At 39.6% G+C, this 15,832-nt stretch overlaps 1 protein-coding gene across 2 annotated transcripts in view; it reads left to right on the top strand.

Annotated features, from left to right (window-relative positions):
• The window catches only part of LNPEP (leucyl/cystinyl aminopeptidase), a 71,546-nt gene extending 60,734 nt beyond the window's left edge, over positions 1 to 10,812 (top strand). The window contains exons 12-18 of one of the 2 annotated variants that reach the window (XM_010565452.1): positions 1,772 to 1,952; positions 2,690 to 2,846; positions 4,838 to 5,022; positions 5,710 to 5,871; positions 6,727 to 6,867; positions 7,839 to 7,920; positions 8,882 to 10,812. In XM_010565452.1, the coding sequence (XP_010563754.1) occupies positions 1,772 to 1,952; positions 2,690 to 2,846; positions 4,838 to 5,022; positions 5,710 to 5,871; positions 6,727 to 6,867; positions 7,839 to 7,920; positions 8,882 to 9,013 (1,040 nt within the window). In that variant the 3' untranslated portion in view covers positions 9,014 to 10,812. The remainder of the gene's footprint in view (positions 1 to 1,771; positions 1,953 to 2,689; positions 2,847 to 4,837; positions 5,023 to 5,709; positions 5,872 to 6,726; positions 6,868 to 7,838; positions 7,921 to 8,881) is intronic. The other variant, XM_010565453.1, reaches the window with a different exon arrangement.
• The last annotated feature ends 5,020 nt before the right edge of the window (positions 10,813 to 15,832 follow it).

Genomic DNA, 15,832 nt, shown 5'->3' with positions numbered 1-15,832 from the left:
GCTCAAAACTTCAGTAGCAAGTTACTTAAGTGTTGTAGATTAATGATCTTTTTAAGCACACACTTGCGTAAGATGTGAAGGTGAAAGCATACATAGTACAAAATAATTGCAGAGATCTCGAGGCAAGGACTACTGGTGGTGTCATCATTACAGAGTTGGTTCCCTGTAGCATTATATGTACAAGTAAATGGCAGCAACTGGGGCAGAAGCACAGGTTTGGAATTTGTAAAAGCCTGTACTCTTTTCATCCCAGCGTGTGCAACAAATCTCTCAAACTACGTGTTCTTTACAGAGTGAGTAATGGGAGAGTTGCTCTGCCAGTGTACTGAAATGTGAGGAAGTCACTTTCCACTGAAATATTGTTTTCTTGAATGGTATAAGAAAATATTGCATCTGGAACAGATTAAGTTTTTGAGAAAGCTGTTGTAGAACTTGAAACACGTAGATTTTTTTTCACATAAACTCTCTGCTTTTGCTGCAGTGGCTAGTTTCGACCCTAAATTGCTAGTCTACGGTGGTTTGGGTTTTTTATTTTGCCCTGTTTTTTTTCTTTACCAAGTGAATAGTTGCTATACACTTTTATGTAGTATTGTGCTAAAATCAGTTTGGCTGGTCACTTTCCACTGACATGAATAGTTTTTTGCATTTTATTGAAGCTGGTCTGACTCATAGTCTTATGTCTGCTGATGTATTTTCTTCTCCCCTGTTAAAGTTACTATTCAGTACATTCAGTTACTGGCAATTATTTTTAATTCATAAACCTGTCTTGCACCTCTACTTTTTGAAATGAAACTATAGAAACTTAAAATCAAATTCCTAGAGCTCATCTTGACATTTTTACTGTTTACTGATTTTTTACAAACTGCCACCCCTCTAAAATGACTTTAGAAGTACTATAATTAAAGTAAATAATTTTGGTTTATGTCATCCTAACATTGGTTTTACAAAGCCTTCAAGTTATTCCTGGCCTTTTTCATTTGAGATGAAGTTTTAGAAAATAATATTATGAATTATCAGAATGGAAAACCAAAGCTGTTTAATTTAATGTGTTCTTGATCTTATTAGAACTAATAGGTAAGTAGCCCGATTTCATCATTTTTGTTTCACCTTAAATGGCTCTGTTGGTGGTCTCGTTTTCATCATACTAATTCCTCACTCAGTGTAAAAACTTGGATGGGGAGGATATGAGAGTAGGAGAGATGTACAAAACAGTTTGGGGTAGAATATTTGCTAAATTTCAAAGGCATTGTAGGTGCTATGCAAAATGATGGTTTTGGCAGTAGTTATAGAATCAACGGAAATGAAGAACTTTTTCCCAAAGCCTCTCTTCTTGTATCCAGTTGACTGAAACTAGAGTGTGGCCTTCTATCTACTTAGTACCATCTCCATTTCTCTAATTCTTTATATGATGTGTGTAACTGCTCTTTTTATATATATATATATATATGAAAGTGGGCGGGGGTTGTTTGAAAGGAGGACTGGATAGGAGAAAAATTATTGGACCAAGTAATTAACTACATAGATACAACTTGGGGCAGATTGTGATATTGTTCACTCAATCAGATGTAGGAAGAAGGAGGAAGAAGTACAACCTGGAATTTGGAAGCCTTCCTGTGAAACCTTTATACTGGCTATTCCTTCTTCATAGTAGGGTGAGCTAGTGGGTGGAAAAGGATTTATTGAGTCTCTGGAACCAGTCTATTTCATAGATTTGGATCTGAACAAACAGTTGCTAAATGTTTGTTTCTGCTGCTGATTGTTTGTCCATTAGCTGTCATTGAACTTCCAGAAGAAGTGGAATGGATAAAATTCAACGTGGACATGAATGGCTATTACATAGTACACTATGCTGAGGACTGGAAAACGCTGATTGATCTGTTGAAAAAAAACCACACTGCTCTGAGTCCTAAAGACAGAGCCAATTTGATCAACAATATCTTCAACCTTGCAGGGTAAGACTTTTATATTGGTAAACACAGTTAATATGTGTTTAAATTTTTTTCCAAGTCAAAGAAGATCAGACTTAGATTCTAGAGAAAACTGCTTCAGAGAAGTTTTAATTCAGCCTTTATTAGCCTATTGAAACCTTTCATCATTCACTATTTTTTTTTAAAGTTATTTCACTGATGCTTCTATATTGCTGTTATCTCCCTTTTCTTTATAGCAGCATCCATTTATTTGCATCACAAAGATCCACATGATAGCTTCCAATTCTGAAAGACATTGTTTTCTTCAGTGTCTGATAATCTGCCTAGTGGACTGTTTTCCTGCACTCTGTCAATGAGTGCTCCACTTTAGAGAAGTAAGCTATTTGCCTCCCAAATTTTTACTGGTTTCCTCCCTTGTCTTTCACCACTGCTTTCAGAGCAGGTGGAGGCTGAGCATTCTGGATGGCCTCTTTGACAGCATCTTCCTGTATCTGAGTACCCTCATTTATGATAAATATTTTCAGACATCATTGTCGCACTTCCTTACCTGTTTTCATTTTTGTTAATCGAAGGCATTGTTAGTGGCCATTGTTGCTGTCTTACTAATGTTATAATATAAAAATGTCAACATCTAAAGTGTTTCTTATGTTACTCCCTCTATTCACCTATCCCTCTTAACGTAATGGAGAGTATCACTTCTTCTTTCAGAGAGTGCTTTTGTTTTGGAAGCCATTTTAATGTTTGTATTCATTGACCGATAGTCTAGGAAAAGAGTCTCTGGGAAAGGCCTTTGAGCTGATTGATTACCTTAACAAAGAGAGCAGCACTGCACCACTCACTCAAGCTTTGTTTCAACTGAGTCTTATATACAGCCTTTTAGAGAAAAAGGGTGAACAACAACTGGCAGCACGAGTCATGGTATGTCTTAATTTTCTGTAAATTATAATTTAAAATAATTAGCTCTAGTGTTACTTATAGTTACATTATCTTTTAAAGTGTTGACTGTTGAACATATTCACTAATCTCACTAAATTGGATGGGGATTCTAGATAGTCACCAGTCTTCCCTGCTTTTGTTAAGTAGTAATGATGTCTTACTGAAATGCTAAATTTTTTTTATCTATTTCCCCACGCACACTCACCCCCACAATGCTTTGTAGGGAATGTAATGCAGTGGAGCACAGCAGTGTCTGGGGATTTGCTATAGTGGCTATAAAGGTCAATGTAGTACAGATATGTAATTAAACAGAGTCCATGACATTTTTCTAATACAGAAGAGTTATTTCCAAAATTATTAGAATGGCTGGAGATTGTAGATCTAACTGCTTTGTACAAAGGCAGTGGAAAAAAAAACAACCTATTTTCTGTAAAAATAGGAGCACATGAATGGTTGTCATTGTCCCACTCCAGCTGTGTGATAGATTAACACGTCGTGGTTTAAACCCAGCCAGCAACTAAGCACCACGCAGCCGCTCACTCCCTCCCCACCACCACCCAGTGGGTTGGGGGAGAAAATTGGGAAAAGAAGTAAAACTCGTGGGTTGAGATAAGAACGGTTTAACAGAACAGAACAGAAAAGAAGAAACTAATAATGATAATGATAATACTAATAAAATTACAACAGCAATAGTAAAAGGATTGGAATGTACAAATGATGCACAGTGCAATTGCTCACCACCCGCCGATCGACACCCAGCCAGTCCCCGAGTGGCGATTCCCCGCCCCCCCACTCCCTCCAGTTTATACACTGGATGGGACGTCCCATGGTATGGAATACCCTGTTGGCCAGTTTGGGTCAGCTGCCCCGGCTGTGTCCTGTGCCAACTTCTTGTGCCCCTCCAGCTTTCTCGCTGGCTGGGCATGAGAAGCTGAAAAATCCTTGACTTTAGACGAAACATTACTGACCAACGACTAAAAACATCAGTGTTATCAACAATCTTCACATACTGAACTCAAAACATAGCACTATAGCAGCTACTAGGAAGACAATTAACTCTATCCCAGTTGAAACCAGGACAACACAATACAGTGCTACAGACTTAGCATGAAATCAACATCGTAGCCTCAGTGCTTGCTGAGGAAATGTCTTTCATTTCTGTTTACCTTCTTATTATGAAACCTCCTCTTTATATTCATCTACAGGTTTAAAATTATTGTTGCTGCTTTACATTGTAGAACATCAGCAAAGGGATTTAGTCTAGAAGGAAAATTATTAAATGATTAGATAAAATAGCAGATGTTTTTCTTTAAACTAGGTAAGGGTAATTAGTGAGTGCTTATGGAAACTTAAAAGAAATAAAAAACCACTGCTATAATAATTTTCCTTATCCAATATTTATTCAAAGTTTTTACAGATCTGCTGTGATAAACAGCCCAAGCTATGGTTTGCAATGCAGTGTCTATGAGGTAATATTTAAGTTCAAGTGTTTCAGCTGAGATGGGGTAGCTGGTCAGGCATCTAGCTGTGGTTTTAGCAAGCTACAAAACTACAAACATGAAGGGTGTTCAGCCTATAGATGAAGGTTGGTTGGTTTGTTTGTGCTAAACTAAGGTCTATTAACTGTCACTTGATGGAATTGAAAGCAGTTAAGCATACAGGAATTGTAGTTAGTTGAGATAGTAAGCTGACTGCATACAAGTCTGAACTGTAGCTAGAAGAGTAGTCTTCAGTTTCCATGTGCAATTTAAGATGTAGACCTGGCCCATATTTCAGATCTATGTGGTGTCTGATATTTATTCATACAGGTAAGAAATGGTATATGTAAATTGGAATAGGTAGATGAAAAACTACTATGTTTAACTTCCACAATTCTAAGCCTTAACTTTTTTTTTCTTTTTTTAAACTGATTTTGTATATAGAAAATCCTCTTGGGAAGAATTAGCTTTTGCTAATAATTTTTCCTCTTTTAGCATAGAATAGACCACCTGCTTGGAGATAAAATTGATCAACAGCGTTGGACAGATCATGGGACCTTGTCTGAACGAGAGCTCCGGTCAACGCTGCTAGCTTTTGCCTGCACCCATAATATGAGAAACTGTAGAACAACTGCCACGGAGATGTTTGAGAAGTGGATGAAGTCTAATGGAACAATGAGGTACCACAAAAACTGGGCTTCCACTTCCTTTATCTACCTGTTTTCCAGTTACCTTGCCTCCATTGTTTTGGGGAAAAAAAAACAACAAACAAAACAATCAAACCAAAAAAACCCCACACCACCACCATCTACTGAATATTGATAAAGTTCTTCATTCTGTCTTTCACCGTTCCTCATGTAGAAGTAATTGGTGTTTTAAGATGAGAGAGAGAACTGTGCTAGAATTTAAGACTTCGTCTGCAGTCTCATTAAATGTCACTGCAAAACCAACCACAAATTGCTTCCATCTGCATTTCCTAAGCTGCATGCTCAAGGAGGATTACTTAGTAGCAACATCAAAGCATACTTTTTTATCTTGCAGAATTTATTCTGCTCTGGATTCATATGCATTTTGAGCCACAGAAAATTTCTCAGATTTTTGTACAGTTTATTGTTCTTTCATGTAACTAACATGATTTGCTTTTTCCTGGTGACTTAAAGTATTAGACTGGCATGAATTCAGTCCAGCAAATTTACAATTGCTACAGAATTAAATTGCTCAAAAGAGAGGCATCTCTTTCAGGCTAATCTTTTCATTTTGTGACTTTTCTTCCTTCTTTTCTCAGATGAGCATTTTTATGTCCCCCTTTGTTTGGTTGGTTTTTTGTTGTTGTTTTGTTTTGTTGTTGGTTTTGTTTTTCCCTGTAGTCTGCCTAGTGATGTTATGAAAGCCATATTTACAGCTGGAGCCAAATCTAGTAATGGCTGGGAATTCCTCCTAAAGATGTACTCCTCTTCAGTTTCTGAAGCAGAGAAAAGCAAAATGATTGAAGCCTTGGCCAGCACAGAAGATGTCAGAAAGCTGATCTGGTATGGAGGAGTCAAAAAGTTGTATGCAGTGTAAATTAAAAGCTTTAAAATCTTCTTTGAAAAAAATGCATTGCCTCTTTTGTATTGTTGGAAAAACTTCCGATTGCTGCGGAAAATCTGTCTGTATGTTTTGTACAAGCTTCCGTAAACATAAAGAACGCAATATTTTTCACTTTAAAATAATTTATGTAACAAAGTAGCTCAAAAGGCCAGATTCTGAATACTGGTTATGAGAAAACAATTTAATGTAAAGGCTTTGCACTACTGGTAACACAAAATTGCAGATTTTTTTGTGGTAAAGGTAACAAAATTGCAGATTGTTCTATGGAGTCTTAGAAGATTGGTGTATCTTTATAACCAAGATAATAACTAGTTGGGTTTGGGGGTTTTGTTTTGGTTTTTTTTTGTTTTGTTTTTTTTTTTTTTTCTTTCTCTCTTTCTTTTTTTCTTTGGGGGAAATTATGCTCCAACACCTCTATAGACCAAATCTCAGCACTGCATGGAGGACACCAAGGTTGTCCTGCTAGGTGTTTCTTGTTACAGCTTTCCTCTCTTAACTTTTCAATGTATTATATTTTCTTTTACAAGTTGTTAGAATTTACTTCATCTTTTCCAACAACAATGAAAATTCAGGTACTTGACTTAGAGCTACAGTCACTCTGATACTTGGAAACTAAAGCTAAATAAGTACAGTGGTTACAAAATGGAGCATCAGTGTGTTCCAGATGCCAGAAGTTGCTTGTTGTTTGATCTATTATATAATCTTTTCCGTCTAATTCAGGAGTCTCAGGAGACTCATGTGAAGATATGAATAGATGTTTTCTCATGTCCCTTTTCATATGCTTTGTCTTTTAGGTTAATGCAGAACTGCCTTGAAGGAGAAGTCATCAGGGCACAGGAGCTTTCTCATATCATAGCAACCGTTAGTCAGAGTTTGCCTGGATATCTGCTGGCCTGGGACTTTGTCAAAGAGAACTGGGAAAAGCTTACACGGAAGTATGTCTTTTGATGTAGCTGAAACATCACACTCACAGTGGCAAAAGCACCTGTTTGTTTCTTTCAAGCACGAGATAAATAGTTGGATTCATATAAGAAGATTTGTATTAAAATTGTAAAGCCTGTTTTAAATCTGATTTTACAAAAATAACTTGGAACATAAACTTTGAAGTCTTGCCAATAGTTGATGGGACTTTGAAGCCTCCTATAGCCTCATTCTAAAAAATCATGATTTGAATTTCTGTTAAAAGGATGCTGTCTCTAAGATGATTGGTGCAGATGCAGGATATTTATGTGGTTCAAATGCATTCAAAAGCATACCCAGGGAATTCATTTAGCATTTTTTTTTGCCTTTTTACAGCAATCCCCAAACCAAACAACCAAAAAATCCCACGTGCTCTAGAAATATGTGTTCTCCTTAACTGTCTTTGAAGGCTACCCAGCAGAAAAGCTGGCCTGCAAGTCTTCAAAAAGCTAACAGTATGTGGAAAACTATTTCTAGATCCTCGTTTTGATTTGGAACAGTTTCACATTGCTAAAAAAGCTTCTTCTGGATGAAAATTTCTGCTCTAGCAGGCTCTTAATAACCAATATTAAAAAATTACTTTGCTTGAAATGAAATCTGGTTGCAAATTCAATTACTGTAGAGTTTTGGAATACATACCACAAACACAGGTCTTGGTATTCAGTGTGTGGTGTCCTCAATTCTTTACTAGTTGAGCTGTGATAGAAGTGTGAAAATTTTCCATGTCTTTTGTGCTGAAGTTCAGTTCTTAGAGGGATTAGGGAACTAGATGCTTGGACTTCTAAGACCTTGTATCTCTTCTGAAAAATGAGGTTTGTAAATTCCAGTTCAAGTGCTTTTAATGATTTCCAACTACTGAAGCAAAAAAGTAGAAATGTGTACATATACTGAACCTGCATCTTAAAGTGGCTTCTAGTTAAAAATAACTTCTTTGTTTGTATTTCAGGTTTCACCTAGGCTCATATACTATCCAGAATATCATTAGTTCATCAACTTCTCAGTTTGCAACAAAGGCACATCTACTTGAGGTTGGTGGCTTAATCTACCAGAAAGGGTTATTTTCTAGTGCCAATGCTGTTTTCATTTAACTAAGGGATAAGCAAAACATGTGTTATTTCTGTCCCTGAGGCCCTTTTGCAAGAATGTACATGTATTACTTTCCCTATTTCATACACGGCAAATATATACATAAACATCTTGAAGATTACATACTGAGTCTGTGGCAGAGTTGCATGTGGAGTTGAACCCAGCTATCTGTTTATACTGTTTTGTTTTCCTGTTCACTGGACACACTGTCTCCCCAAAATAATGATTTGGTCTAGGTAGAATTTTGGTCTAGATTTTGTAAACAAGCTTTGCTTTCTGCATCTCTGGAATGTGTTGGAGTGCCATAAAAATTGCTTTATGTTATTTTTCCTGTCAACAATCCCAAGGAGCTATTGTGGAGGTTGAGTATCAGTTAAGAACTGGTTAATAGCCGTTAGAAATCTGTTGTCTTCCTTAACAAGGCCTTGAAGTTAATGTGTCAAGAATGGTTTATGGTTTGGTGTAATGTTTTCATTGGGATAATTTGGTAGAGAGGGTTGTTTATGGTTTGATCTATAGTATTGTAAGTGTTAACATTGACAATTATAATGATGAGTGGGTGTGCTGAAGAGGGTTGCTTGCAACAATCCATTCTTTGTCACAGAATGAGACTCCTTTTCCAGAAGTTTGAGTGCTCTCTGATGAATATGATAAGTGAATATCTGTTTATTGGTGAAATAATTTACTGAAACCAAATGAGTTATTGCTGCAGTTCCCATGAAAAATGCTTTCCTTGCATTTTGGGAACTCCTTTGAGAGGTTTGCTTACTGCATAGACACAAATGATTCTCAGGAATGGATTTCCTGCAATATATGTGTAGCCTTTGCTTCTGAACCTATTTGTGTGGCCAGTGTTGATTTTAATTAAAATTTTATTTTTCTTTCTCTTCTCTTGCTATGCAGGTGAAGTCATTTTTTGAGTCAAAATCAGAGGAGAGTTCTCAGCTGCGTTGTGTAAAAGAGGCAATTGACACAATTCAGCTCAATATCCAGTGGATGGAGAGGAACTTAGCAAAGCTACAAGAACTGCTGTAGTGTGCATAATGCCATGGTGTGTCAGGCATTTAGGAGCTCTGTGGGCAGTTGCTTTGTTTCTTTTGCAAAAGCCAGGGTAAAACCAGGCATCACTGCAACATTGTTTGCACTATAAAGGAGTCTAGATAGCTCAGGGCATGTCTCAGATAAATTTTTATTTTCCTTGGAGGATTTATGAGCAAGATGTAAGTATTTATTCTGAAACTGTTTTCATCTATAGATCAAACATCTGCACAAATTATTAAATATGATTTTATATTTGAAACATATGCCCTTTCATTTGGAGTTGTGTTGTAGTTTCTTAGCAGTGGGTTAATATTGGCAGTTAGGGTCAGAAAGAGTTACCCCGGACTGTTACTTTTCTGCAGACTGCTCATTGAGCAGTAGACTTTTTCATGCAAAACTGTAGGTGGTTTCCACATTTATAGATATGGAAGCTGTTGTGAAACAATATCATACTTCAGATACATGAGTAGTAGCATATTTTATGAAGTACACCAGTTTGAGGCAAAATAGATACAGTTCCAATTTGATTTAAGTTTGGATTTTTTTATTTTCACAGTATTTAGGTTTTACACAAAAAAAATAAGAATAGTATCTCATGCTAACAGTACACACTTTAACATATAAAGTGTCTGGGCAGTAGTATGGTAAAGAAAAAGCAGATAGTAAACCCAATTGTTTTAGAGATGGGTTTTCCAGAAACACCTTGGAACTTTTACTCTAAATTTATTAGACATTTTTGAGAATCTCATCATTAATCATCGAACTTTAACTGATTTTGCTGTATTGATCTCTGAGCAGCTGCACACAATTGCATTTTTCCAGGTTGGTTCATCTGTTGACTGACTACTGATTTGTGCCCTTTTAACTACTGATTTTTAATTTCACCACTTGTTGCAGAGGGTCTGCAATTAATAGATGTGTCAGCCACTTCATTTGGGTAAACTTCTGTTTTTTCCTTGCCTGATAACTTGCACATCACTGTATAATTTCTGAACATTGCTCGCTGTTTGTGACATTAGCTTTAGGAAAGCTTCTCATTTAGATTTTAATGATTTATTCTTCTACAGTTGTGAAAAACCTTGTGAGACAAATCTTCAAAGTCTTTTAAAGAAAAGGATCTAAAACCCTAATGTGCTACATTAGAAAGGCAATATACCTATTGCATCTCTTTCAAAAGCAGTGAAAAACGCCATTGTTGAGGTATAGCATATATATACAACACGTGCAAGAGCAAACATACTTTTTTAACTGGAGATCTGTTCTATTTATTTCACTACTGATGCACCTTTTGTGTAATTCTTGCAAGCAGATTCAGACCTGTTGTTGTCTTATCATCATCCAATTATGTGATCAGTTATAAACTATGATGAAAGCACTAAAAATTAAAAATTATACTATTTTAATTAAACTAATTACAGCTACAGTAAATTCTGAAGAAGATGATAGTTTGAATTAGAGTTAAATTAATGGACTTAAAAATGTGTCACAGAGTAATTCAAGCTGAATGCTTTAATATATGAAACTGCAGCATTGGCTGTTTATTTGGTTAGCAAAAATTGTAAGCTATGATTGTTTAAACCATGCCATACTTTCCCATCTTTTCAGAATATATGTCAAAACTCCTGGAAAAGAAAATCCTCATTTTCCAGCTCACATTAGAATTGCAGATATTATTTTTAATCTTGAAATTATCAGAAAGAATGTTAGACCTTAAGAGTGTGCAAACACTTTTTTGCCCAAAAGGCCCAGAAATGAATAATTTTTACATGCACTGAAGAAGGAACTGGCAGTATGAGCATTGAAAATAAATCATACTTCCTTATAAGTTATGGAATTAGAATTGTAATTAAGTATGTTCTTGGAATTTTTGTACTGCCATGTGTTACAGCTTCATTTCCTCCTTTATTTTAAATCTTTGGAATCTCTACAGAAATAGTAGTTCCGTCTTTGCATATTTGTGTGTGTGTGTATATATGTATGTCATCTCTTTTTCTTTCTAGTCACTTCTTCATATGAAATGAGAAGTCAGTAGCAAACTTTCACTCTTCTCTCCCTTCTATCCTCTCACATGTGTTTTACCTTATCACTGACTGCAGTATTAAGGCATATAAAATTTAAAATGGAAAATGTGGAAGAAGATCCCATCTTCCTCCTGATTCCTGCTGTGGAATTTTAAAAAAATTACTGGTTTTATTCAAATGCTTTAATGATGGATATGAGGAGGTAACATGAAGCTGAGTTTTAGACAGCAAACTATACCAAGAAAATCTGGGAAGTTGGGGATGTTGTGGAGGCATTATTGAATAATTTTTTCATTTTCTTATTTGTTGGATATGCATACTTTCGGTATGTCAGTTGTAGAGGTTTTAAAATAATTTTTCTGCCATGGAGTCATCAACCGTATTAAAAATTGTGCTGGAGTCCTTCTATGAAAAATGCTTAAATGTACTCCTCCCTTTTTGAGTATATTGGAAACTGATGAAGATTCAAATGGTGCAGGACAGAGAGCCATTGCTGACAAGGCTCCATTTTGGACATGGGCTTAGGGTAGGGTGAGGGTCAGGAAAAGGGTTAGGGTTCAGTGCCAGACAAAGTATATAGCCCAGCGCTAGGGGTACTGTGAACAGGCTGCCAAGGGAAGGTGAGGGCTCACAAAAGCTTTCAGTCCTGGGCACTTTTTCTTGGAAGCCATAGCTGGCAGCATCCCTGTTGGACCTGGGGTCTGGCTAGGGTTAGGGTGAGGGTGAGGCTTAGACATAAGTGCAGGACAAAAAGCAGAGCCCCATTGTTTGTGGGGCTGCAAAGGGGCTGCCAAAGGCATGGGTGGGCTGCCAAAGCTTTCAGTCCTGGCCATTTTTTCCTGGGAGCAATTGCTGGCAAGGCTTTGTTATGGACATGGCCTTAGGATAAGGTGAGGGTCAGGAAAAGGGTTAGGATTTAGGTGGAAGACAAAGAGCAGAGCCCCAGTGTTAGGGGGGGCTGCAAAAAAGACACCAAGGTAAGGTGAGGGCTGCCAAAAGCTTTCAGTCCTGGGCACTTTTGCCTAAAAGCCATAGAGCGTGGAGTGTCCCACTATACCTGGGTTCTCGTTAGGGTTAATGCAAGGGTAAAGCTTAGCCATAGGTGCAGGACAAAGAGCAGAATCCCAGTGTTTGTGGGGCTGTGAAGGAACAGCCAAAGGAGTGTGAGAGCAGTCAAAATCTTTAAGACCTGGAGCTGTTGGAACTGGGGTCTGTTACGGGTTAGGGCAAGGGTAAGAATTAGCCATAGGTGCAAGACACAGCGCACAGCCCCAGTATTTGTGGGGCTGTGAAGCAGCTGCCAAAGGAAGGTGAGGGCTGCCAAAGCTTTCAGACCTGGCCACTTTTTACAGGGAGCCATTGCTGGCAGAGTTTGTGATGGATCTGTTCTCTGCATAGGGTTGTAATCATGGTGTAGGTGATGGTTACATGCAAGAGCAAACACAGAGCTCTGGTTTGTTTGACTGTGAAGGGGCTGTCAAGGGAAGGTAAGGGCCACCAATACCTTTCAGTCCTGGCTACTTCTGTTCAGACCCCTAGGTGGTGGGTGTCTGGTTTGGAGCTGGGCTCTGGGTGAGGCTGAGGTGCAGGTGTGAGGGTCTGAGGGTAGAGCAACCACCGAGCCCCAGTGTTAATGGGGCAGCAAAGAGGCTGCCAAGGGAAGGTAAGGGCTGTCAAAAGCTTTCAGTCCTGGCCTGTTCTGTGTGAGAGTCCTAGCTGGCAGGTGTCCATTTCGAAGGTGAGCTCTGGCTAGGTTTATGGTCATGGTGTGGGATAGGATTAAGTGCTAGAGCAACCACAGAGCCCCAGTGTTGGTGGGGCTGTGAATGGGCTGCTGTCATGGTTTCAGCCCAGCCGGTAACAAAGGACTACGCAGTTGCTCGCTCACAGTTGCTCACTCACTCCTCCCTGCCCCCCTGCGGCGGGATGGGGAGGAGAATCAGAAAGGAGAAAAGAAAAAAAACGGAACCTCGTGGGTTGAGATAAGGACAGTTTACTGGGACAACACAAAAAGAGAAGTTACAGCAACAACAATGGTGCTAATAAAAGAATACACAGAACAAGTGATGCACAGTGCAACTGCTCACCACCCGGAACACGGCGTTCCGCCACTTCCTCAACTGAGAGCAGAAAGCTCTCCCCAGCCCGCTCCCCATTTATATACTGAGCATGATGTCACATGGTATGGAATAGCCCCTTGGCTAGTTCAAGTCAGCTGTCCTGCCTGTGCCCCTCCCAGGTTCCTGTGAAAATTAACTCTATCCCAACTGAACCGAAGACATTATCCACGCCTTATTTTATACCATCTACATCATGCCCAGATCCTACATTTTCCAATTAATCACCACCACTTTCCTTGTCTTTGATATATACATATATATATATATACACACACACACGTATATGTACACCCCCCCACACAAATAGCATTCCCTTAGTCTATGGGCCATCCCTCTAATGTGTCCATCAATTTTATTTAATCCATGACTTCGGGGCTCCATCTGTTGTAACAGTCCTTCAGGGTAGGATAAACGGTGTGTGTTATTGGATTGTTGCATGCTGCCTCTGGAGCTTGCAGCTGGTTTATTTGGTGCAACCCATGCCCATAGTCTGTGGGTTGAAGATGTCGATCTCGAGGAAATCGCTGGGCACCAGTTCAAGTTCCATCACTGTTGCACTTGGCTCAATTTCAAAGTCCATCCTTCAGTCGTTCAGGTACTTCTTACCTTGATATGGTATATAGCCACTATAGATGTAATGACATAGAGTGGCAGGTTATTTAGCAGTTAACATCATACAGCCTAATTCACTGGCTATTCTCTCCCAAAATCAAATCTCCCTGAGGTACACATCAAACTTCCCTATCCTTCTGCCTCACCCACCAAGTGCACCTAGGTCCTTGAGAAAAAGCAGTCCCTTGGATGGGTTTGCCTCTGCCTGAGGCTGGACTAACCCAGCCTGTCTTCCCTAAAATACTCTTCATGCGCACTACAGGAACTTCATGTCCTTCTACAGTATGTGGAAGTCTTGGTTGGGCAGGGCCAGCCCAATTGGCAGATCTTCTAGTATTAACTAACCAGGTGGCTTTTGTTAAATGTGTATCCCAATGTTTGAAAGTCCCACCCCCCCATTGCTCTCAGTGTAGTTTTTAGCAGTCCATTGTATTGTTTGATTTTTCCAGAGGCTGGTGCGGGATAGAGGATGTGATATACCCACTCAGTGCCATGGTCTTTGGCCCAGGTATCTATGAGGTTGTTTTGGAAGTGAGTCCCGTTGTCCGACTCAATTCTTTCTGGGCTGCCGTGTTGCCATAAAACTGTTCTTCAAGGCCATGCTGGGCAGTGGCATGGGACACAGGGTATATTTCCAGCCATCCGGTGGTTGTTTCCACCATTGTAAGCACATGACACTTGCCTTGGTGGGTTTGTGAGAGTGTGATATAGTCAACCTGCCAGGCCTCCCCATATATATATATTTCAGCCATTGCCCTCCATACCACAGGGGTTTTTGCTGCTTGGCTTGCTTAATTGCAGCACATGTTTCACATTCATGGATAACCTGCACAATTATGTCCATGGTCAAGTCCACCCCTCGACCACGAGCCCATCTATATGTTGCATCTCTTCCCTGATGACCTGAGCTATTGTGGACCTACCGAGCTATAAATAGCTCACCTTATGTTGCCAGTCCAGATCCACCTGAGACACTTCAGTCTTGGTGGCCTGACCTACCTGCTGATCCGTTTTGATCTTTTTCAGTGGCCTGACTCTTGGGTACATGAGCATCTACATGATGTACTTTTACTACCAGCTTCTCCAGCCAAACAGCAACATCTTGCCACAGTGCGGCAGCCCAAATGGGTTTACCTCTGCACTGCCAGTTGCTCTTCTTCCATTGCTGTAGCCACCCCCATGGGGCATTTGCCACCATCCATGAGTCAGTATAGAGGTAGAGCACTGGACACTTCTCTCTCAGCCATGTCTAAAGCTAGCTGGATGGCTTTCACTTCTGCAAATTGACTTGATTCACCTTCTCGGTTCCTTCAGCGGTTTCTGCGACTAGTCATGTAGGACTCCATATAGCAGCCTTCCACCTCCGATGCTTTCCCACAATGTGATAGGACCTATCAGTGAACAGGGCATATTGTCTCTCATTTTATGACAGTTTATTATACAGTGGGGCCTCTTCAGCATGCATCACCTCCTCCTCTGGTGACATTCCAAAATCTTTGCGTGCTAACCAGTCTGTGATCACTTCCAAATTTCCTGGGTGATTGGGGTTTCCTATACAAGCCTGTTGTGTGATCAGTGCAGCCCACTTACTCCACGTGGCGTCAGTTGCATGATGCGTAGAGGAGACCCTTTGAACATCTAGCCTAGCACTGGCAGTGGGGGTGCTAAGCGGAGCTGTGTATCAGTACCAGCCACTTCTGAGGCAGCTCAAACTCCTTCATATGCTGCCAATATCTCTTTTTCAGTTGCAGTATAGCGGGCCTCGGAGGATCCTCTGTATCCCCAACTCCAAAACCCCAGGGGCTGGCCTCGGGCCTCTCCAGGTGCTTTCTGCCAAAGGCTCCATGTAAGGCCATTCTCCCCAGCTGCAGTATAGAGCACATTTTTAACATCTTGTCCTGTCCGGACTGGCCCAAGGGCTACTGCGTGAACAATCTCCCACTTAATTTGTTCAAAAGCTTGTTGTTGTTCAGGACCCCATTTAAAATCATTCTTCTTCCAGGTAACTTGGTAGAGAGGACTTACAATTTGACTGTAATTTGGAATATGCATTCTCCAAA

This window comes from Haliaeetus leucocephalus, unplaced genomic scaffold (assembly GCF_000737465.1).
Source record: "Haliaeetus leucocephalus isolate CR32 unplaced genomic scaffold, Haliaeetus_leucocephalus-4.0 Scaffold192, whole genome shotgun sequence".
NCBI classification, from domain to species: Eukaryota; Metazoa; Chordata; class Aves; order Accipitriformes; family Accipitridae; genus Haliaeetus; species Haliaeetus leucocephalus.
The sequence above is the reverse complement of the archived record's forward strand: the minus strand, read 5'-3'. Positions and strand labels throughout refer to the sequence as shown.